At 42.4% G+C, this 23,793-nt stretch overlaps 1 protein-coding gene across 7 annotated transcripts in view; it reads right to left on the bottom strand.

The window, feature by feature from the left end:
- The window catches only part of NFYC (nuclear transcription factor Y subunit gamma), a 79,204-nt gene that overhangs the window by 29,022 nt on the left and 26,389 nt on the right, over positions 1-23,793 (bottom strand). For 4 of the 7 annotated variants that reach the window (XM_032160434.2, XM_058442061.1, XM_032160440.2 and 1 more), the window contains exon 2: positions 4,051-4,163. In XM_032160434.2, the coding sequence (XP_032016325.1) occupies positions 4,051-4,155 (105 nt within the window). In that variant the 5' untranslated portion in view covers positions 4,156-4,163. Of the gene's footprint in view, positions 1-2,379; positions 2,479-4,050; positions 4,164-6,907; positions 6,967-7,581; positions 7,782-8,811; positions 9,015-23,793 lie in introns of those variants that run through there. The other 3 variants (XM_032160437.3, XM_032160432.2, XM_058442060.1) reach the window with 3 other exon arrangements.

Raw genomic sequence — 23,793 nt, 5'->3', positions numbered from 1 at the left:
GAGGTGTCAACCTAAGAGGCTCTGACATCTGAGGAAGTCTGGTTTTAAGTACTGTTGAGTTCTGGAAAGGGACAGATTAAATGCTAAAATGTTTGGTCATGTTACACAGGCAGCAGCGCAGTCAGAGAAGCAGATGCCATCACATGTTGTACTCCTGAGAAGAGGGGAAAATAAGAGTCATACAAAGGGAAAAAAATTACCCTGACTTTACTGGATTGCATTCTTACTCAAACATGGAACTGATGTTGCTTTGCACTAAACCTGAAGTGGACTCTAATTCGTTCAAATATTTATTGTGCACCTACTATATGCCAGACATTGTTCTAAGCACCTGATACAAAAGACATAGCATGGCAGAGGTCTAGGAGTCCCTTTCAAAAGTATATAGGAGGAGAATTTTAATTAGTCACCAATACAAGAAGGATTAAAGACAACTTCCTCTTTACTTTTCTTTCTCTTCACCCACAAAACTTGAACCAAAACTGAATCCCTCAAAGTAATTCTCTTTTAACTTCTGATAGACTAAAAGTCTAGGGACTAAAATTTGGTCAACATCATGATCAGCTTTGTTGGCAATCAAACTTGTAAACCACGTAGGTTACAAATCAAAGCCCAGGGTCTTGAAGAGGTATTTGCACACTCATGTAACACAGCAACACTATTCACAATAGCCAAGAGGTGGAACCAACCCAAATGTCCATTAACAGATGAACAGATAAACAAAATGTAGTATATACACACAACAGGGTATGATTCTGCCTTAAAAAAAAAAGGATAGGCCAGACATGATGGTTCATGTCTGTAATCCCAGTGCTTTGGAGGGCCAAGGCAGGAGGATTGCTTGAGGCCAGGAATTTTGAGACCAGCCTGGGCAACACAGTGAGACCTCCATCTCTACATAAGATTTTTTAAAAAAAATTAGCCAGGTGTGGTGGTGCACTAAAACTAGAGTCCTAGCTACTTAGGGGACTGAGGAGGAAGGGTCCCTTGAGCCCAAGAGTTCAAGGCTACAGTGAGCTATAATCCTGCCACTGCACTCCAGCAATGAACAACAGAGTGAGACCTTGTCTCTTTAAAAAAGAAAAAACAAAGGCCAGGCATGGTGGCTCACACCTATAATCCCAGCACTTTGGGAGGTGGAGGTGGGAGGACTGCTTGAGCCCAGAAGTTTGAGACCAGCCAGGGTAACATGGTGGGACCCTGCCTCTACAGAAAAATACAAAAATTAGCTGGGTTTGGTGGCGTGCACCTGTAGTCTCAGCTACTCAGGAGGCTGAGGCGGGAGGATCGCTTGAGCCTGAGAGGTCGAGGCTGCAGTGAGCCATAATTGTACCACTACACTCCAGCCTGGATGACAGAGTGAGACCCTGTCTCCAAAAAGGAAAAAAAAAAGAAAAAAGATAAAAAAGGAAGGACATCCTGTCACATGCTTCAACAGACATGCTAAGTGAAATAAGATAAGACAAAAAGACGAATACAGATGTTGTTCTACTTACAATGAGGTTACATCCTGATAAAGCTATTGTAAGTTGAAAAGATCCGAAGTTGAAAATGCATTTACTACACCTAGCCTATCAAACGTCATAGCTTAGCCTCGTCCACCTTAAATGTGCTCAGAACACTTACATTAGTCTAAAGTTGGGCAAAATAATATAACACAAACCCTATTTTGTAGTAAAGTGTTGAGTATCTCATAATTTATTGAATACTAGATTGAAAGCGAAAAACAGAATGGTTGAATGGGTACTCAAAGCACAACTGCTACTGAATGCACATCGTTTTCTAACCACTGTAAAGTGGAAAAAACATTAAGTTGAATCATCGTAAGTAGGGGACTGTATGATATGATCCCACTTCTATGAGGTTATCAAAAATAGTCAAATTCATAGAAAGCAGAATGGTGGTTGTTTAGTGAGTGCACAGTTTCAGTACTGCAATATGAAAAAATTCTCAAGATAAGTTTCATAACAATGTGATTATACTTAATACTTCTGAACTGTACATTTAAAAATGGATAAGGGGTGAAATTTTATGTGTTTTTTTACTACAACTAAAAAAAAAAAAAGAAATCAAAGTCCAACAAAACAGAAAAGCTAAGTGCTGAGCTTAAGCCTCCAGAGTTTATCTGGCCACTTCCCTGATCCTGGATTTATGCCTCTCGGCTCAAGCTGCAGCACAGGCTTGCTCGATTGGCCTAGTCCCACCACACCCCAGGAGAGCATTTATTTTACACCAAGCTGACCCCAGCACCAAAAGCTGATAAGCTTAATCATGAGATTATCCCCCTAAAATATGAACAAAACACCCCACTTTTGACTTTATTATTTCATTTATTCCTCCCTTCTCTTTTATATCTGAGACAGTTTAGATAACTACTACCTTAGACTGCAGAAGAGGAACAATGACTTTCCAGTGGAAATCCACTCTGAACCCAGGCCAGTCTGAGAAAGGCTAAGCCAAGTTCAACTGCTGAAAACTCTTCATATAAACAAACATGACCTAGAGGTATATCCAAAACATGAATTACTTTTTATCCCTGAAGTCAGTGGGCATTTATCATAATAAGTTATTTTATTTCATTAATGACTTGTTTACTAGCCTGTCTCATCAGAATGTATGTTCCATGAGTGCAGTGATCCTGTCTGTCTGGTTCATTACTGTATCCACAGTATCTAGCATAGCCTTAGTTGGTACATAATAAGTATTTGTTGAGTGAATGAATAAACTGACACTGTAACGTCAGAAGTTAAAGGTCACTAACCCTAAGCAACTGCAACATTAATTCTACATCAGGAAGGAATCCAGTGTCCGCTCTGCCAGGATGCTAGTATTTCCAGGACAGGAATGACACAGCCAACACAGGGAGCTCCTTTAGTATGTGCTAAAATGACACCTTAATGAACATTCTTCATTAAGGACATGACAACTGTATTACAAAAATATTCCAACTCTAACCTGCCTCACCTTCCACTACCACTCTCATACCAAATACTTACTCCTTCCCTCAACCTCCGCTAAACACACAGTAACCTCCAGGTACTCTGAATGTCTTGATGTTCCCCAAACTATAAGGCCCTCCCCTCTGGGCCTCCATGTCTTTATGCATGCCCTTGTCTTTGCCCTCTCATCCTTCACATCTGGTGAATGCTTACTCATATTTTAAGACTCAACAAAAATGTTCCCTTTACTTAAACCCTTCCCTAACTCAACCAGAAAGAAACAAGCACCATGTCCTCTGTGCTCCTTGACTTTTACTGCTTCAGGACTCATCACTGTGCCTGATTCAGTAAGTATTTAATAAATACCTACTGACTAAATTATTCTGGTTGTAATTACTAGATTGTAAGCTCCTCACAGGCCGAGGTTATATTTAATTATTCTGAGTCAGTAGTTCTCAATAGGGGATGATTTTTGCCCATGGGGACATTTGCCAGTGTCTGGAGACATTTTTTGGTTGTCACAACTTGGGGAGGGGTGCTACTGGCATCTAGTGAGTAGAGGCTAGGGGTGCTGCTAAACATGCTGTTATGCATAAGATGGCCCCTCACAACAAAGAATTATCTGGCCCAAAATGCCAATAATGCAGCTGTTGAGAAACTGCAATCAAAGTATATCTTTTTAACACCTGGAAAGAATTCCTGGATCACAATAAATTCGTTGTTGAATAAATTGCCCAATAGTTTTTACCAAGTTCTAGAAATGTGGTAGGGCCAGTAAATCAGGCCTAAAAATTGAGCTACAGCTACTGAAGGAAGATGAGATCTCCGTTTTTCTGTAAGTCCTAAAAGATATGCCTCACATTAAACTACCTCCAAGTCAAAGTATTTACCACATGCCTATGGAAGACCACTGAGATATAAAAGACACCCTTGCAGTTACCTCACAGAAGGCAAATTATGTTTTCATTTTCCTACCCACAGGTCAGGGATGAACTATGCCTCTGTGAATGTGCTTGAAATTAAAAATGTTTTAGTCTGAGTTTTGCTTAATTTCCCAGAGCTCTTTATACTCTTTAAAAGTTTCTAATAAAAGTTTCTCATTCTTCCTCACCACTGTTAAATTCCGGATTTCTTCCATGACCCGAGGCCAGAACGACTGTAGGCTTTGCTGGGCATCGCTGCTGCTAGTACCACCAAATCCTCCTTCTGTGGACATCTCGACAACTGAAAATAAACACATACATAAGACACATTAGAAACAATAAAGTCAGACTTTCTGTCCAGATTAGGCATTTGTATATTTGTGGATGTTTTTATGAATCTATTCAATTTTTCAGTTTGATAAGGTATATAATTATGCTGAAAAGATTTTAACATGGACTTACATCTTAAAAACATTGGTAGGAAAGTTTTTCCTTCTATGTAGCTTATACCATAGAGACTACTGAAGAGCCCCAACTAGAATATCAAAAGTTGCTAGAAATGTAAGCTGAAATCCTAATGTTAATCAAGGACTTTTAACTTCTTATATGGGTGTGGGGTGAGGAAAAGTACTTTGTTGCCCTAGTCCAGCCCATAACTTTCAATGCCATTCTTTCCAAAGCTTTTTCAAGTTCTCTGTGGCTTCTCATACTCCACGCCACAGCCTTCAGCAAATTTTTATATTAAAAGTCCCCAGTGATTAGTACTGTACAGAAATGTAAACCCAGAGTCTTAAAAGATAAAAGCCAAGCTGGGCACAATGGCGCATGCCTGTGGTTCCAGCTACTCAGGAAGGTGAGCCAGGAGGATCACTTGGGCCCAAGAGTTCAAGACAGCCTAGGCAACATAGCAAGCCTCTGTCTCTTAAAAAAAAAAGGGAGAGAGCGCGCTATTTTGTTTTAGGCACTGTGGTCCTGTTTCTCTGAGGCTCCTGATGATGATTATTCCTTCTAATCTCAGGCAAATCTGCCTCAAAGGACAGGAGGCCAATAACTGCGTAGGTAACATGAAGCCTCTGAAATGAAACTACTTGCCAGTTCTTTCCTAACCTGAACCATGTTATTAAACACAAAGCCTAACACAGCACACTGGCAACTGGAAGCCTTAAAGACAGTTAAAAAAAACAAAGGAGAGGCCGGGTGCGGTGGCTCACGCCTGTAATCCAAACACTTTGGGAAGCTGAGGCAGGTGGATCACCTGAGGTCAAGAGTTCGAGACCAGCCTGGGCAACATGGTGAAACCCCATCTCTACTAAAAATACAAAAATTAGCCGGGCGTGGTGGCAGACGCTTGTAATCCCAGTTACTCAGGAGGCAGAGGCAGGAGAATCGCTTGAACCCAGGAGGCAGAGGTTGCAGTGAGCCAAGATCACGCCATTGCACTCCAGCCTGGGCAACAGAGCAAGACTCCATTGCAAAAAAAAAAAAGTAGAATTAAAATTAGGATAGAGAAAGAGGGCTAGAACCTGCAATTTAGTCAACTGCTTTGTGACAAAGAAGGGAAGATGAATAAGGAAACTCATGTCAGTTATAACTGTAGATAACACAGGTTGAGCATCCCTTATCTGAAATTCTGAAATGCCTGGGACCAGAAATGTTTGGGATTGTGACTTTTGTTTTTGAGACAGAGTTTCACTCTTGTTGCCCAGACTGGAGTGCAGTGGCGTGATCTCAGCTCACTGCAACCTCCGCCTCTCAGATTCATGTGATTCTCCTGCCTCAGCCTCCTGGGTAGCTGGGATTACAGGCATCTGCCACCACGCCTGACTAATTGTATTTTTAGTAGAGATGGGGTTTTGCCATGTTGGCCAGGCTGTCTCAAACTCCTGACCTCAGATGATTCACCCGCCTTGTCCTCCCAAAGTGCTGGGATTACAGGCATGAGCCACCGCGCCCAGCCTTTTTTTTTTTTTTTTTGGAATAAGTTTGCATTATACTTACTGGTTGAGCATCCCAAATCTGAAAATCCAAAATCCAAAATGAGCATTTCCTTTGAGCGTCATGTCAGGGCTCAAAAAGTTTTGGATTTCAGATTTTCAGATTAAGGATATTCAACCTGTATTGTAATGTCTTAAGCGCTTATGTGGCAAATATTTAAATGCAAGAACAGTTTAATTAAACACAAAGAATGGAGAAATTTAGTGCTCTCCTAAGAATCTCTATTCTGAGGAATTATTTGAAAAGGTTTAACATGCCAGTGACATGATGCTGGCAGAGAGCTATGTGAGCCATTAGGAACTAATTCTGAGGGGCTGAAAGCAAAGCACCAAAGCCAGTTGTCACATGACCAGACTTGTTACTTTCCAGGCTCCATCTGGATACATACTGGGCAGAACACTCTATCACAGCAGAATGGAATGAAAGCTGACAACTCTAGGTTTAGCCTGTGGGGATGTCCAATTCACTCTTAAATGTTTACAGGTCTCTGATTTTTTTCTTTTTTTTTCCTTCCCTTTTCCTTCTAAAGGAAATGATGAGGGGAAAGAAATGGAAGGAAAACAAGAATACAAGCTTCAAAGCAGATTTCATTCTGGTGTAATGACATTAGTGGGTGATGATGTAATGGGAATAGGTTTGGAGCCAACTTCTTGTGGTGGAGGCCTATAAACAGCTGAACAGAAATTCTAGTACGTGGGATACAATATGATCTTGGAGTTTCTGAAGAGAGTTAAGGGGAAGTGTTCAATCACAGTTGAAAATGACTAGATAAAATCTTAAGTCCTAAATAACCAAGTAAGACCCCTGCATTTTCATTTATCACCACATACACATGGCCTATATGCTACTCTCTTAGACGTACTGAGAATAACAACAACAACAACAAAATTAAGGTAATCTAGAGAAGTTTATTTATCAGTATTAATAGTTTTCTACAAGGTACTCATGAAAATGAAGACAGTGACTCAATGTAACCTTTTTAAATGGGGCAAACAAAAATATCTTTCTGGAAATAATAATAATTATCAAAAAACTTTAAAAGAATCTAACCTTTTATTGCATGGGTCCCTGGACAGGCCTCATCCTGGCACAACTTGCCATGCAAACTGCTAAGGTCAAAGGAGAAAGATGCACAATTGCCAGGACAGTATCTCTGTATACTCGCTAACGGATGGGTAGGTTTAGTTGGAGTACAAAGATCTGTACGATTTACAAGTCTGGTAACAAATTCTGGCTGTCCTCTGATATCCCCCCAAAACATTACAAAGGTACACAATTCAAAAAGCATGTCCAGAACCATCTGTGCAGTCTGCTTTTAAACGTTGAACTGTCCCAACTACAGATGTGCAGGCATGATCAGCTCCCAAACACCTGTGTAGTCAACAGATCAGGAATCTTTGGCTGGCTCAGAGCCACATACTGTAGCAGTGGAAGTCAGGTACAAAACAGAAGTTATCAAATTTTTTTGGAACTGAAAATGTATTAAAGGTTAAGTTTTAAAATTGAGAAGCCCATCTACATTAGGAAATCCAAAATAGGTAAAGCAAAAAATACAAGTCAATAATATCCTTTACATTTTACTGCATCATAGAAGTTCAGGACTGAAAAAAAAAAAAAAGACACAAGGAGACACTCAAGTCCACCTCTTTGTAAGATGCTCGCAGCTTTTCTTCAACCTCTGCCCAACCCCGGGTGATTCTACCGTAAGTGGTCAACTGGCTTACCTTTGAGGGCCCCCCACTCCAGTTCCGGGAAACTGGCTTACTGGTAAGACATTCTTTCCCATCTTTGGACAGCTCTAACTGTTCTTCTTTACATTAGGTTTTAGAGTTATGGCCTTTATGATTTTTCCATCCAGCAAACTCTTTTTATAAATTCCTGACTTCAAAAGACAAAGGTAATCTTCTTTTGAAGGACACAAGATCTTCTCACCAGGAAAAAAGAGAAAAAGGTTTGAAGCATGTTTTCTAACACCTTTGCAGATATTATTAGTAATGTCTCTTAGAAAAACATAAATTGTTAATGTAAATTCCTGGAGAAAGTGAGTACTTTTATTCAAAAGGCTTTTCCTAAAGCAGATCCATTCTTTGCAGGGAGCTTTAAAAACACCCAACAATTATTATTATATATATAAAGCAGGCCGGGCACGGTGGTTCACGTCTGTAATCCCAGCACTTTGGGAGGCCAAGGCGAGTGGATCACCTGAGGTCAGGAGTTCGAGACCAGCCTGGCCAACATGGTGAAACACCATCTCTACTAAAAATACAAAAATTAGCTGGCTGTGGTGGCACATGCCTGTAGTCCCAGCTACTTGGGAACCAAGGAGATGGAGGTTGCAAACCCAGGAGGTGGAGGTTGCAGTGAGCTGAGGTCACGCCACTGCACTCCAGCCTGGGTGACAGAGCAAGGCTCCGTCTCAAAATAAATAAATAAATAAATAAATAAATAAATAAATAAATCAAGCAACCTTAGTTAATCACCACCTCTTATTTTAATGCATGAATTGCAAATAAATTGATTTTGCTACAGAAGTAGTCCATTTACAACATCTACGGCCGGGCGCGGTGGCTCACGCTTGTAATCCCAGCACTTTGGGAGGCCGAGGCGGGCGGATCACAAGGTCAGGAGATCGAGACCACGGTGAAACCCTGTCTCTACTAAAAATACAAAAAAATTAGCCGGGCGTGGTGGCGGGCGCCTGTAGTCCCAGCTACTCGGAGAGGCTGAGGCAGGAGAATGGCGTGAACCCGGGAGGCGGAGCTTGCAGTGAGCCGAGATTGCGCCATTGCACTCCAGCCTGGGCGACAGAGCGAGACTCCGTCTCAAAAAAAAAAAAAAAAAAAAAAAAAAACCAACATCTACAAGCCCATGGAAAATATTCTGGGTTCATCTTCTAGGATAATAAGGGAAAGAATGTATTTAAAAGTAAGAGGAGGCTGGGTGCTGTGGCTTACCTCTGTAATCCCAACAACTCCGGAGGTTGAGACAGCAGAATCACTTCAGGCCAGTAGTTTGAGATCAGCCTTGGCAACACAATGAGACTCTGTCTCTAAAAAAAGGATTTTTTTAGGCCAGGAGCTGTGGCTCACACCTGTAATCCCAACACTTTGGGAGGCTGAGGTGGAGGATCACTTGAGGTCAGGAGTTCAAGACCAGCATGGCTAATATAGCGAAACCGTTTCTACTAAAAACACAAAATAAATTAGCCGGGCATGGTGGCACATGCTTATAATCCCAGCTACTTAGGAGGCTGAGGCAACAGGATCACTTGAACCTCGGAAGCGGAGGTTGCAGTGAGCCAAGATAATGCCACTGCACAACAGCCTGGGCGAGAGTGAGACTCCATCTCAAAAAGAAGAAGAATAAAAATTTTTTTTAATAGGCATTGTGGCACACACCTATAAGTCTTAGCTACTCAGGAGGCTGAGGCAGAAGGATCTCCTGGCCCAGGAGTTTGAGGCTACAGTGAGCTATGATCACACCACTGCATTCCAGCCTGGGCAACAGAGGCAGACCCTGCCTCAAAAAAATTATAATAATAAAAAATAAAAGAAAGAAGAGACTCATTCCAGGATCCTCTTCATTCCATGTTAAACTACTCTTTCTCTCTCTCTCTTTTTTTTCCTCGCAGCCAGGGTTTCGCTCTGTTGCCCAGGCTGGAGTGCAGTGGCGTGATCTTGGCTCACTGCAGCCTCTACCTCCTGGGCTCAAGCAATCCTTCTACCACAGCCTCCCAAGTAGCTGGGACTACAGGCACTCAACTGAATTACTATCTCTCCATGAAGTATTCTCTACCGCTTTCTGGAACTGGTCCCTCCCTTGGGAGCTTTAAGGAGGCCCGATCTGCACCTCTCTTTCTGTCCTCACCACATCACCTTGTACAATCACTGTATTTGATACCTTGTATGACGTACACATCAATGTGTATGTCTTATTTTCCCTCCTGCTATACAAGCTCCTTGAGGGTAGGATCTACATGATTCATCTCTCTGGATCCCTCACAGTATCTAGCACAGTCTGATAACTAATTACCCCTAAGTGGAGGGGTAAGACTGATGCTGGGATATGGCCTTTCAGGAAAAAAAAAAAAGGGGGGGGAGGAATCTTGGAAAGCTTGGCCCTGAAATACTTATTGGAATTGCCTAACCAAAGGAAATGGTTACACAAGCTATTCCAGAAGCTTAGACTAAAGTCCAAAGCTCCGGGACTTTAAAGTAGGACTGCAATCAGAAATCTACCTGAAACTGATTTACTGAAGTGGATTTAAAATAAAAGGGGATGACAGAAAGGACACACACACACAAACATCTGAGACAGCCCTGGAAGCTACAAGGCAGACTTAAAGGCTGGAAATGTGGGTGCATACCATTCTCAAGTGTAAATCTTTTCAAAGTCAGAACCTCTTCAGAAAAGTGACCAGGATAGATTAGCAAAGTCTGAAATACCAATGACAATGGGTAAGTAGGAGGAGGATAAATACCTCTGCCTGGCCATCCATTAGCAAGAAGATAAGGGGAAAAACATGCAGAAGTGAGATGATTTAATCAGACCACTAATGAGTGGGCAATCTAGCTGTTACTCTTATATCCAGTTTCTCTTCATCACTCCTAAAGAAAAAAATGAAACTTCAGAAGTTTTCAAAACATCCCAAAATCAGAGTGTTCCTCTTTTAAAATTGTCTTGGAAATCTTTCAAGCTCTTGCTCTCAACCAGGTACCATGCCTGCCAAATCTTCCCTTAGTGATATGCCTGGGCATGGAACAACAGGATGTATCAAAATTATCAACCTCATAAATAAAAAAATCTAAGGTTTTATTGCAATATGACCTGGTTTCTGAAACTCAGGACCTTTAGATTTCAGTTCAGCTCTCTATTCCTTGGCATGTACTTCATTCTCTATACCAAACTCTTTTACAGTATGCCTAAATCCACAATACAGCTCTTTGAGGTAACTAAAACCAAATAGATGTTGTTGGGAGATAATACTTAAAAACCTAACATCACAACAACTGTCCAAGGGAAAAAGACCACAGGAAGCTCCGCTAAAATGAAACCCAATTCCTGACCAATGCTGCTTCCAATTAAAGCAAAGTAAGTCCTCCCTTAATGTCTTCGATAGGCTCTTGGAAACTGCAACTTAAGCCAAACATATAACAAAACCAATTTTACCAAAGGCTAATTGACATAAATAAGAGTTAGTTCCTATTCCATATTTCTGGTCACAAAAACATCACCAAACTTCTAAATAAAGATCAAGACACTTCTAATATTAAACACTGAAATAAGTATGAGCTATACATACATTGAAGAAAGATTAAGAAAAATAAAGGCCGGGGCCAGGTGCGGCGGCTCATGCCTGTAAACCCAGCACTTTGGGAGGCCAAGGTGGACAGATCACGAGGTCAGGAGATCGAGACCATCCTGGCCAACATGGTGAAACCCCGTCTCTACTAAAAATATAAAAAGTTAGCTGGGTGTGGTGGCGCACACCTGTAGTCCCAGCTACTCAGGAGGCTGAGGCAGGGGAATCACTTGAATCCAGGAGGTGGAGGCTGCAGTGAGCTGAGGTCGCACCACTGCACTAGAGCCTGGCAACAGAGCAAGACTCTGTCCCCCGCCCCTGCCAAAAGAAAAAGAAAAAGAAAGGCCAGGTGAGGTAGCTCACACCTGTAACCCCAGCACTTTGGGAGGCTGAGACAGGAGGATCACCTGAGGTCAGGAGTTCAAGACCAGCCTGGCCAACATGGTGAAACCCCGTCTCTACTAAAAATACAAAAATTAGCCAGGCGTGGTGGCAGGCGCCTGTAATCCCAGCTACTCGGGAGGCTGAGGCATGAGAATCGCTTGAACCCAGGAGGTGGAGGTTGCAGTGAACCAAGATCATGCCACTGCACTCCAGACTGGGAGACAGCAAGACTCCGTCTCAAAAAAAAAAAAGTAAGATGATTATTTATCCGATTATTCCAGTTCAGGGTTGCAGATGATTGAAGCCTATCGCAACAGTTCAGGGCACAAGGTAGGAACCAAGCCTGGACAACTCAATCACAGGGCACACTCTCACTCAGGCTGAGACAATTCAGATGTGCCAATTAACCTAACATGCACATATTCGGGATGCGGGAAGAAAGCAGAGTACTGGAAAGAAAAACAAACAGATGTGGGGACAATGCTCAGACTCCACACAGAGAGTGACCCCGGCCAGGAACTGGTTTCTTTTTTTCTTCATCAATATTATAATCAAACAACATTGTCTGAAGACCCTCTGTACTACTAGTTGAACCATCCTGGGAAGACATGTTTTACCTAAAAACAATGCTCTGTCAAATGCAAACAAATATATCTTAGCCCAGCACTGACTGAGAAACAAATATAATGTTGGTATTATCATTCCCCTTTAATGTTCCCCAATCCAACTTGCAGCCCTTAGGCTTTTTGGGTTGAGTTCCCAACCATTCCTGTGCATCTCCAACTTAACATGTCAACAAGTATCTCTCTATGATCAAGGCACTTACCTTCTTCACTCACTTTTGTCACTTGCATTTTGATCGTATCTTCCTCTGTCATAAGGTGACATCCTTTTTACAACTATACCTTGTTTTATTGCATTTCACTTTATTGTGCTTCACAGATACTGCTCTACCAACTGGTCATTCCCGCCTCGGGCCTCCCTATTACCTGAGACACAGCAATACTGAAATTAGGCCACTTAATAACCCTACAACGGCCTCTAAGCGTTCAAGTAAAAGAAGAGTCTCACATCTCTCACTTAAAAGCTAAAGGCCAGGTGTGGTGGCTCACGCCTGTAATCCCAGAACTTTGAGGCACCAAGGAGGGCTGAATGCATGAATCCAGGAGTTTGAGACCAGCTTGGCAACATAGAGAGACACCCCCTATCTCTACCAAAAAAAAAAGAAAAGAAAAGAAAAGAAAATTAGCCAGTCCTGGTAGTGGCATGCACCTGTGGTCCTAGCTACTCAGAAGGCTGAGGTGGGAGGATCACTTGGGCAGCAGTGAGCTATGATCACGCCACCACACTCCAGCCTGGGTGACAGAACAAAACTCTGTCTCTAAATCAATCAACCAAAAGCTAGAAATGATTAAGCTTAGTGAGGAAAGCACATCAAAAGCTGATATGGGGCCAGGCACAGTGGCTCATGCCTGTAATCCCAGCACTTTGGAAGGCCGAAGCGGGTCGATCACCTGAGGTCAGGAGTTCGAGACCACCCTGACCAACATGATGGTCTACTAAAAATACAAAAATTAGCCAGGCGTGGTGGTGGATGCCTGTAATCCCAGCTACTTGGGAAGCTGAGGCAGAAGAATCTCTTGAACCCAGGAGGCAAAGGTTGCAGTGAGCTGAGATCGCACCATTGCACTCCAGCCTGGGCAACAGAGCAAGACTCCAGCTGAAAAAAAAAAAGAGCTGAGATGGACCAAGAGCTAGGCCTCTTGCACCAAACACTTACCCAAGCTGTGACTGCAAATAAAAAGTTCTTAAAGGAAATTAAAAGTACTCCTCCAGTGAACAAACAAATAAGAAAGTAAACAGCTTTATTGCTGATATGAACAAAGTTTCAGTGGTCTAAACAGGAGATCAAACCAACCACAACATTCCTTTAAGCCAAAGCCTAATGCGGAGCAATGCCCTAACTCTCAATTCTATGAAGGCTGAGAGAGGTGAGGAGGCTACAGAAGAAAAGTTGGTTCATGAGGTTTAAGCAAAGAAGCCATCTCCATAACATAAAAGTATAAGGTGAAGTAGCATGTGCTAATATAGAAGCTGCAAGTTTTATCCCGAAGATCTAGCTAGGGTAATTGATGCAACTGGCTACATTAAACAACAGAATTTCAGTGCAGACAAAATGGACTTTTACTGGAAGAAGATGCCATCAAGGACTTTCATAGCTACAGAGGAGAAGTCAATGCCTGTGGAAGCTGATGCTCATTTACCATTCTAAAAATTCTAGGGCCTTTAAGAATTATACTAAATCTACTCTGCCTGTGCTCTATAAATGGAACAAAGCTTGGATGACAGCACATCTGTTTACAGCATGGTTGACTATTTAAGCTCACTGTTGAGACCTATTGCTCAGAAAAAAAGATTCCTTTCAAAATATTACTGCTCACTAACAATATACCTGGTCATCCAAAAACTGATGGAGGCTGGGCGCAGTGGCTCACACCTGTAATCCTAACACTTTGGGAGGCCGAGGCAGGCGGATAACCTGAGGTCAGGAGTTCGAGACCAGCCTGGCCAACACAGTGAAACCCAGTCTCCACTAAAAATACAAAAATTAGCTCGGAGTGGTGGCGGGCACCTGTAATCCCAGCTACTCAGGAGGCTGAGGCAGGAGAATCGCTTAAACCCAGGAGGCAGAGGTTGCAGTGAGCCAAGGTTGCACCACTGCACTCCAGCCTGGGTAGCAGAGCGAGACTCCGTCTCAAAAAACAAAACAAAAAACATTAATCTGCTTGCACAACTCCATCAGAGTTTTGTTTTGTTTTGTGACAGTCTCGCTCTGTCGCCCAGGCTGGAGTGCAGTGGTGCCATCTCAGGTCACTGCAACCTCCGCCTTCTGGGTTCAAGCGATTCTCATGCCTCAGCCTCCCGAGTAGCTGGGATGGCAGGCATGCGCCACCACGCCTAGCTAATTTTTATAATTTTAGTAAAGACAGGGTTTCACCATGTTGGCCAGACTGGTCTCAAACTCTTGACTTCAAGTAATCCGCCCGCCTCAGCCTCCCAAAGTGCTGGGGTTACAGACGTAAGCCATCGCGCCCAGCCAAGATTAGTATGTTAACACCTGCTAACACAATATCCATTCTGCAGCCCATGGATCAAAGAGTAATTTCAACATTCAAGTCCTATTATTGAAGAAAATACATGGCCGGGCGCGGTGGCTCATGCCTGTAATCCCAGCACTTTGAGAGGCGAAGGCGGAAGGATCACCTGAGGTCAGGAGTTTGAGACCATCCTGGCCAACATAATGAAACCCCATCTCTACTAAAAACACAAAAATTAGCCGGGCTTGGTGGTGCACGCCTGTAGTCCCAGCTACTCCAGAGGCCAAAGCATGAGGTTGCAGTGATCCGAGATCACGCCACTGCACTCCAGCCTAGGTGACAGAGTGACACTCTGTCTCAAAAATAAAAACACTTCATAAGGACACAGCTGCCATAGACAGGGATTCCTCAGACAGATCTGAGTAAATTGAAAACCTTCTAGACAGGATTCACCATTTTAAATACCATTAAGAATATTCATGGCAGGCCAGGCGAGGTGGCTCATGCCTGTAATCCTAGCACTTTGGGAGGCCAAGGCGGGCGGATCACAAGGTAATGAGTTTGAGACCAGCCGGGCCAACATGGTGAAACCCTGTATTTCTACTAAAAAAATACAAAAATTAGCAGGGCATGGTGGTGTGGGCCTGAAATCCCAGCTACTCGGAAGGCTGAGGCAGAAAAATCGCTTGAACCCGGGAGGCGGAGGTTGCAGTGAGCCAAGATCGCACCACTGCACTCCAGCCTGGGCGACAGAGCAAGACTTTGTCTCAAAAAGAAAAAAAAAAAAAAAGAATATTCATGACCAAGCACAGTGCCTCATGCCTGTAATTCCAGCAGTTTGGGAGGCCAAGGCGGGAGGACTGCTTTAGCTCAGGACTTCAAAACCAGCCTGGGCAACATGGCAAAACCTTGTCTCTACAAAAAATACAAAAATTAGCTGGGTGTGGTGGCACATGCTTATAGTCCCAACTACTTGGGAGGCTGAGGTGGGAGGATCACTTGAGCCTGGGAGGTCAGGGCTGCAGTGAGCCAAGATCGTGCTACTGCACTCCAGCCTGGGCAACAGAGTAAGACCCTGTCTCAAAAACAAACGAACAAAACAAACAAAAAAAGCCATTCAAAATTCATGGGAGGAGGTCAAAATATAAACATTAACAGGAGTCTGAAGTTGATTCCAACCCTCCTGGATGATTTTGGGGGGTTTGAGACTTCAGTGGAAGAAGTAACTGTAGACATGGTAGAAATAGCAAGAGAACTGTAATTAGAAGTGGAGCCTGAGATGTGACTGGATTGCTGCAGTCTCATGATAAAACTTTAACAGATGAGGAGTTGCTTCTTATGGAAGGCAAAGAAAGTCGTTTCTTGAAATGGAACCTACTCCCAGTGAAAATGCTATGAACATTAGAATATTATATAAACTTAGTTCATAAAATAGTGGCAGGATTTGAGAGGACAAACTCCAGTTTTGAAAGAAGCTCCACTCTGGGTAAAATGCTATCAAACAGAAGAGCATGCTACAGAGAAATCTTTCATGAAAGGAAGTCAACTGAAGCAACAAACTTCACTGCTGCCTTATTTTAAGAAATTGCCAGCCAGGCACAGTGGCTCACGCCAGTAATCCCAGCACTTTGGGAGGCTAGGGCGAGAGGACCACTTCAGCCCAGGAGTTTGAGACCTCTACTTCCCCAACTCTGATTAATGCCAAGTTTGATGTTTGAGGGTACGTCTGTCTTAAGAGGAAGCCGCTTTTCAAAGTGCCTACTGGAAAACCATGCTTCCTAAAAGACTTAGGCTTGGAAGTGGCTGCACACTGCTCTCCTTAAAGATCTGTACACAAGGACACATTTTCAAACTGGCAGAAGAGCCACTTTTCCTTCAAAAACAAAAATATTTTTCTATTTGGTATCTAGTACAATATAATCTTTGAAACAGGTGCCCGATCATAATATAGTTGTAGTACAACTAGAGAAAAATGAAGGCACAGCAACTGTATAAACAATGAAAGTGATGGGAAGGCATGAACAGAATATTTGAAAACTTTTTTCTGTGGAATAGAAAATGGTATGTAACATCTTACTTCACACACATTCTTACTCATCCTTTCAATGCTCAAACTTAAATCATCTCTGCATATATGACAGCAATAAAACACTATCAGTATTTTGTATGATGAAGAAAAAGGATCAAGTATTTAGCGAAGTATTCTAAAGCAGGGGTCTAAAAACTACAGCTCATAGGCCACATCTGGCCTACAGCCTGTTTTTAGAAACAGTTTCACTGGAAGACATCAACCCTAATTATTTATTTATTTATTCATTCATTTATTTTTAGATGGAGCCTCAGTGTGCCATCCAGGCTGGAGTACAATGGCACGATCTCGGCTCACTGCAACCTCCACCTCCCGGGTTCAAGCGATTCTCCCACCTCAGCCTCCCAAGTAGCTGGGATTATAGGTACCCGCCATCACACCCAGCTAATTTTTGTATTTTTGAAGAGACGGGTTTCACCATGTTGACCAGACTGGTCTTGAACTCCTGACCTTAAGTGATCTGCCCACCTTGGCCTCCCAAAATGCTGGGATTACAGGCATGAGCCACCATGTCCGGCCCCTAATTAGTTTATATTGTCTATTCATGCTAAACAGTAGAGTTGAAGAGTTACAACAAAAATCATACAGCCACAAAGCCTAAAATATCTGGCCCTTTAAGGAAAAAGGTTCAACCAGGCGTGGTAGCTCATGCCTCTAATCCCAGCACTCTGGGAGGCCAAGGCGGGAGGATCACTTGAACCCAGGAGCTTGAGATCAGCCTGGGCAACACAGTGAGACCCCCATCTCAACAGAAAATAAAAAATAAAAAATTAGCCAGGTGTGGTGGCCCACACCTGTAGTCCCAGCTACTCAGGAGGCTGAGGCGGGAGGATTGCTTGAGCCTGGGAGGTCAAACCTGCAGTGAGCCATGATTGCACCACTGCACTCTAGCCTGAGCAGCAGAGCAAGATCCTGTCTCAAAAAAAAAGAAAAGAAAAGAAAAAGTTTCAGATAACATTCTGATCTTGTTTTAAAGCACTATTAGGTGTTTTATTTATCCCTGATTTACTGATGGGGAAACTGATACCAGAGGATGAGAAGCTGGTCCTAGATCATAACACAACTGTTACTTAGCTCACTTGCCTCCCTCACCTGTTAATCCTCAATTAGAAGTAAGCTGGGCCGGACCCCCTCTGCCCCACAGAAGTATCTGTTAGTCTCTCTGATCCTCCAGCCTAACAAGTAAATAAATCCTTGTAGGAAGACTGGTGAGTAACTGGTTTTTCAGGCCTCGATCCCGAAAAGGAATTGTGACATGAGCTAGAGACAGAAAGAGTGCCTGTAGCCTAAGTTAAGTTGTATTCTAAAACAATGCATCTTTTTCTTACTGGGTCCCTTCTGAGATTCACAAACAGCCTCTTGCCCAGTTTCTGGTAGTATCCTGCGTTTGTGTGTCCAGCAGAGGTAAGAAGTGTGATTCTGAAGAATGTTTCATAGATGCCAACTTACGGGCTTTAGAGTTCATAAAATACATGCCACATCCATCATCCTCAATTGACCCTTACTTAGCTCAGTGATAAATTTACCAATATTATTCCAATTTTATAGATAAGGTTGAGGGTTGGAATATCAAGTTACTTGCTCAAGATCACAATACAATAAATGATAAGAGTCAAAATGCAAAAGCTCTAAAATTCTGTCTTGATTTATTATAACTTGCTCATTCCCACTTTTTGCACTGTTTTTTTTTTTTTTTTTTTTTTGAGACAGTGTCTCACTCTGTCGCCCAGGCTGGAGTGCAGTGGCGCAATCTCGGCTCACTGCAAGCTCCGCCTCCCGGGTTCATGCCATTCTCCTGCCTCAGCCTCTCCGAGTAGCTGGGACTACAGGCGCCCGCCACCACGCCTGGCTAATTTTTTTTGTATTTTTTAGTAGAGACGGGGTTTCACCGTAGTCTCGATCTCCTGACCTTGTGATCCGCCCGCCTCGGCCTCCCAAAGTGCTGGGATTACAAGCGTGAGCCACCGCGCCCGGCCTTTTTGCACTGTTTAAGCTCTGTCACTCTTTTTTCTTTTCTGTTTTATCCTTCCCCTTTGCATGTCTCTAGACAGGTTAGCAGCACCTATGAATACTCAGCTGCGAACAGTTGGGGGCACTAAAGCACAAGGTAAATACATAAATAAATAAAATGTATTGGACCTGGGGGTTCTTAGCTCTCTGGCGAACTGTGATCTTGAGCAAATCTCTTAACTTCTTAGAAACTTCTCTATTCATCTACAGCAACATCCCACAGGGCAGTTGAAACACACAAATGGTAAAACACATGTTAGAAGGCCTCAAAAAATAGCAAGCTTCATACAAATGCCAGATGGTATCATATCATGACTGCTCGAAGCTAGACAAGACACCAACTACTGGTCTGAAGAGTCCCAGATACGGTACCGAGCCTAAAGACCAACTAGCTTCTTTTTCTCTATAATTTAGACTACTTACTTTGCTTTTAACATATTTCTTTAAAAAGCCTAGTTTCAGATGCATGGAAATACATATTAAAATAGAGAAAGATGTTCTCCTATCTCTTTTATAAACATGAAATAATTTTTAAGCCCTTTAAACTATTAAATTTGGAACAAATGTACTAGTTCCAAAAAAGCAAAGAATTCAAGCTGAAAATGGGAACGCTCCAAATTTAAATCCCTGGGTGTGTCAATGATCAATAGCTGTACTAGGTTTTCTCTCCACACTAATCCAAAAACATTTAAGTTCTTTTTTTAATTAATTATTTATTTATATATATTTTTTGAGATGGAATCTCACTCTGTCGCCCAGGCTGGAATGCAGTAGCATGATCTTGGCTCACTGCAAGCTCTGCCTCCCGGGTCCACACCATTCTCCTGCCTCAGCCTCCCAAGTATCTGGGACCACAGGTGCCCACCACCACGCCTGGCTAATTTTTTGTATTTTTAGTAGAGACGGGGTTTCACCGTGTTAGCCAGGATGGTCTCGATCTCCTGACCTCGTGATCTGCCCGCCTCGGCCTCCCTAAGTGCTGGGATTACAGGCATGAGCCACCGCACCCAGCCTTAAATTCTTAGAATATGTCTCCTTGGGCTGGGAATGGTGGCTCATGCCTGTAATCTCAGCACTTTGGGAGGCCGAAGCAGGAGGATCGCTTGAGCCCAGGAGTTCAAGATCATCCTGGGAAAGATAGAAAGACCTCATCTCCACAAAAAAGAAAAAAAAAATAGCCTGTGTGGTGGAACGCACCTGTAGCTCCCGCTACTCAGGAGGCTGGGGCAGGAGGATCACTTGAGCCAAGAAGTTGGGAGACTGCAATGAGCCATGATTGCACTACTGCACTTCAGCCTGGGCAACAGAGCGAGACCCTGTATCAAAAAAAACCCCAAAAAACCCCACAACGACCACCATCTCCTTGGATACCTCAGACTTCCACAAGCTAGGAGTACGTGCCTGTTTTGTCTTGTGAAAGGAATCTTGTTTATGTTAGAGGGTAGAGGAAACCTGGAGTCCAGGCAGCTCCCCAATCAACCTGGCCCCACCGTCCAAGCAAAAGATTCTGTTTGGAGCTCTAAAGAGAGCTCCACCCACTTCCATCTATATCCAACATCCTGAAGTGAACATGAAGGCAACATGTTCTGGAAAGTTGGAATTTCTCAGACTATCTCATGGATTGAAACCAATGTTTAAGGCTCTTCTGCAATAGCATTGGTAAGATGCTTGCCTTTACAGTACAACTATAAGGAAATTAAACACTGTCTACACATTCACTAATCAGTGATGACTAAATTTTTTTTCTCCCCAAGAAACCATTCCTGGCACACAATCAAATCTATTTCTCTAATTAGCATATTTACTTGCTTCAGACTTGTGTAACATATTCTCTTTTTTTAGGGGGCATATTATTTTTTAAGCTTAAATTTTTCATGCTCCTATTTTTTCCCCAGTTTGTAAGACAAACATAATCATTTTGTTTCTGATAACATCCTCAAGGCAAATGTGCCTTGCACATAGTGGGGATTCAATACACATCTACTGAATGAACAAACACAGGTTCCTCAAGAACTTAAAAAAAATTTTTTTTAAATAACAGTGTCTTGCTCTGTTGCCCAGGCTGGAGTGCAGTGGCATCATGGCTCACTGAAGCCTCAACCTCCTGAGTTCAAGCGATCCTCCCCTGCTCAGCCCCCTGAAAAGCGGGGACTACAGGTGCTTGCCACCATACCTGGCTAATTTTTAAAATTTTTTGTAAAGACAAGGTCTTGCTCTCTTGCCCAGGCTGGTCTCAAACTCCTGGGCTCAAGTGATCCTCTCACTTTCCAAAGTGCTGGGATTACAGATGTGAGCCACCGTGCCTGGACAAGAACTATTTTAAGACCCCAAGTATGCTTGGCCTCATTCTAGGTACTTTTCTTTGAAATGGGAAAATTCCTTCTTAAGTATCTGTGCTCAGTCGTGCAGTAACCTTTGTGCAGTAATCCAATGGAAGAGCCACAAGAGTGGGGATGGAGAAAAACTTGTTCTACTTTGGAAAATGTAGCACAAATGTAGACAATTATCTAATCATAGGCTCCACTGAAAAATGGGAGATTGTGCTGGTGAGTTAATACATCTAAAAACCATGTGGGCGGGGGGACAGGGGAAGGCAGAAAATTGTCAATTAAAAACCTAGAGGGCGTTATAAGAATGTCAATATGAGCTTGGCTGTATTGATTCGGCTGTCTGGATTCTGCTCATTCAGATACACTGTGAAATCTTCCCTCTGCTTAGTGTCTTTTATCATTGATATAAATGTTTAAAAGAGGAGAAGAAAGAAAGGAAAAGGACATGAAATGAGACAAATCTTCCAAGCCAACCAAACCCTAAATCTCTTAACTTCATGTATACAGCTGTCAGGAACTGAGAAAATAAAAACCACTTCAAAGAGTGCAAAGTGACTGAGATAGTTATGCTAATCCCTTACATTTGTATATACTTTACACTTCTTAAAGTAGTTTCACATTATTTTATGTGTTTCTCACCATAAACACATAAGATAAGCAACACAGGTTCAAATATTCCCATCTGACAGATAAAGATACTTTATCCAGGTAGACTGAGGAACTTGGCCGAAGTCACCAGGACAAGTACATGCCACAGCTGAAATTAAAATTCATGTCTTCTGATTCTCAGTTCTGTGCTCTTTCATTAAATCTTCTCCTACTTTAGAATTGGTAACAATAGAAAACCCAAAACTTAAGAACCTATAGCTTTTCTCAGCCTGGAACACAAATCCACCAGGCCTTTTTACCTTTAGTTTTCCTGATCACTCTACTGAAAAAAGTACTCCAAAAAAAATCAAGATACCAGATTCTTAAACATTTCAAAGTAGAAAGCTTAAACAAGAAAGCTTAAGGTTTTCAAGCTTGTTAAACTGCAGTTGCATCAAAGGTGTAGGAGTAGGCCATCTAGTTACCAAACAAGAGTGGAGATAGAAAGGATCAAGTTCACTTTCTGGGGGCCTGGTGATGGGAAGTCACTCTATCCTTTCTCTATAATTCAGAAGAACAGCCTTAGCCCAGCCCCCTATATTGGAGATATTTTCACAGCTGCCCACTTATAGGAGGAATCACCTGGCTAAATTCTATGCAGTGTTTCAAAATTATAGCTATCGCTACATTGTGAACATGGTGATGTTATCTTGATTATCCAGCCATTCCTCCAAGAAATCAGAATTCCTTTGTTCCACCTCACTAGGCTAAGCAAGGATTATAAATCATAGCTAGGAAATTTAAAGCAACTGATTATTTAAGAACACCATGGGCCAGGCGCCGTGGCTCACGCCTGTAATCCCAGCACTTTGGGAGGCCGAGGCGGGCGGATCTCAAGGTCATAAGATCAAGACCATCTGGCCAACATGGTGAAACGCCATCTCTACTAAAAATACAAAAATTAGCTGGGCGTGGTGGCACGCATCTGTAGTCCCAGCTACTCGGGAGGCTGAGGCAGGAGAATCGCTTGAACCTGGGAGGCGGAGGTTGCAGTGAGCCAAGATGGTGCCACTGCACTCCAGCCTGGCGACAGAGCAAGACTCCGTCTCAAAAAAAAAAAAAAAAAACCATGATTCATCTAAAAATATCAATCTCTATGTTTCAAGATGAGAACCCAAACATGGGAGCTGCCTCAATACATACCACAAAGTATGTATTTGCATAGCTAAGGAATACCATAGAACACCTAATACAATTCTAACCACATATCTATTTGGAAAAAATCCTTCAACTACTTACCTGACTTTAGTGAATTTAGTATTCATTAAAGACAATTTCCAAAATACTGCTCAATTGTATCTATCTATTTGTACCATGCTTTGTTCCAAAAAGTGACCGTGTTCACCTATTTTAACAAACACTTTAAAGGTAATTCATTTTGACTATTATGTTTGCTCCCTTTACGATTAGCCTGTTAAGTAGTCTATAATATGAGAGTTGATAAGAACTCTGGGAAAGTTCTGTGCCTTTCAGGGGAGAAGCAAGTACAGGAAAAGAGAAGGTAAGAGGGAGAATTAGTCCCTGAAGATGGACACAGCTAGACTGTTTTTCATATATGGCAAGAAAGTGCAGTATAAAGAGCAAAAGCCTTTGTCACTAGGCTCTGCCTTCTATTTTCTCACCCTCAAAATGGGGGATGATAATCGTCTGTCCTACTTACATTAGGTAGATACCAAATAAGAGAATGAGTATGAAATCACTTCACTAACTATAAAGTACTATTCATATAAACACTGCATTCTATTACATTGCTTAACCACCTTCAAGGGGAGCTTCATGGGCATCTGGCCAATGAATTTCCAAGAGGAAAATAATCATGGAGTTTAGATTATAAATAATGAGGTAAAATGGCTGGAAATTTACCACTATTTCTCTAGTGAAAAGTTTCTTATTGCCGTTATTTTAGATTGAGGATAATTACAACATACATAGCCTAGAAACTAAATATAGGTGTTTTATATTAAAAATTCTGCTAAATCCTACAGACGAGGCTAGTCTCATTCCTGGTAATTAATTGTGTGTGCTGCTCATTGGTGCTACTATGATCATGTGGGCTATAAATTACTTGCTCAGCA

This window comes from Hylobates moloch, unplaced genomic scaffold, assembly GCF_009828535.3.
Source record: "Hylobates moloch isolate HMO894 unplaced genomic scaffold, HMol_V3 SCAFFOLD_8, whole genome shotgun sequence".
In the NCBI taxonomy this organism is placed as follows: domain Eukaryota; kingdom Metazoa; phylum Chordata; class Mammalia; order Primates; family Hylobatidae; genus Hylobates; species Hylobates moloch.
Note: the sequence above shows the minus strand (reverse complement) of the source record. Positions and strands in the feature narration are given on the sequence as shown.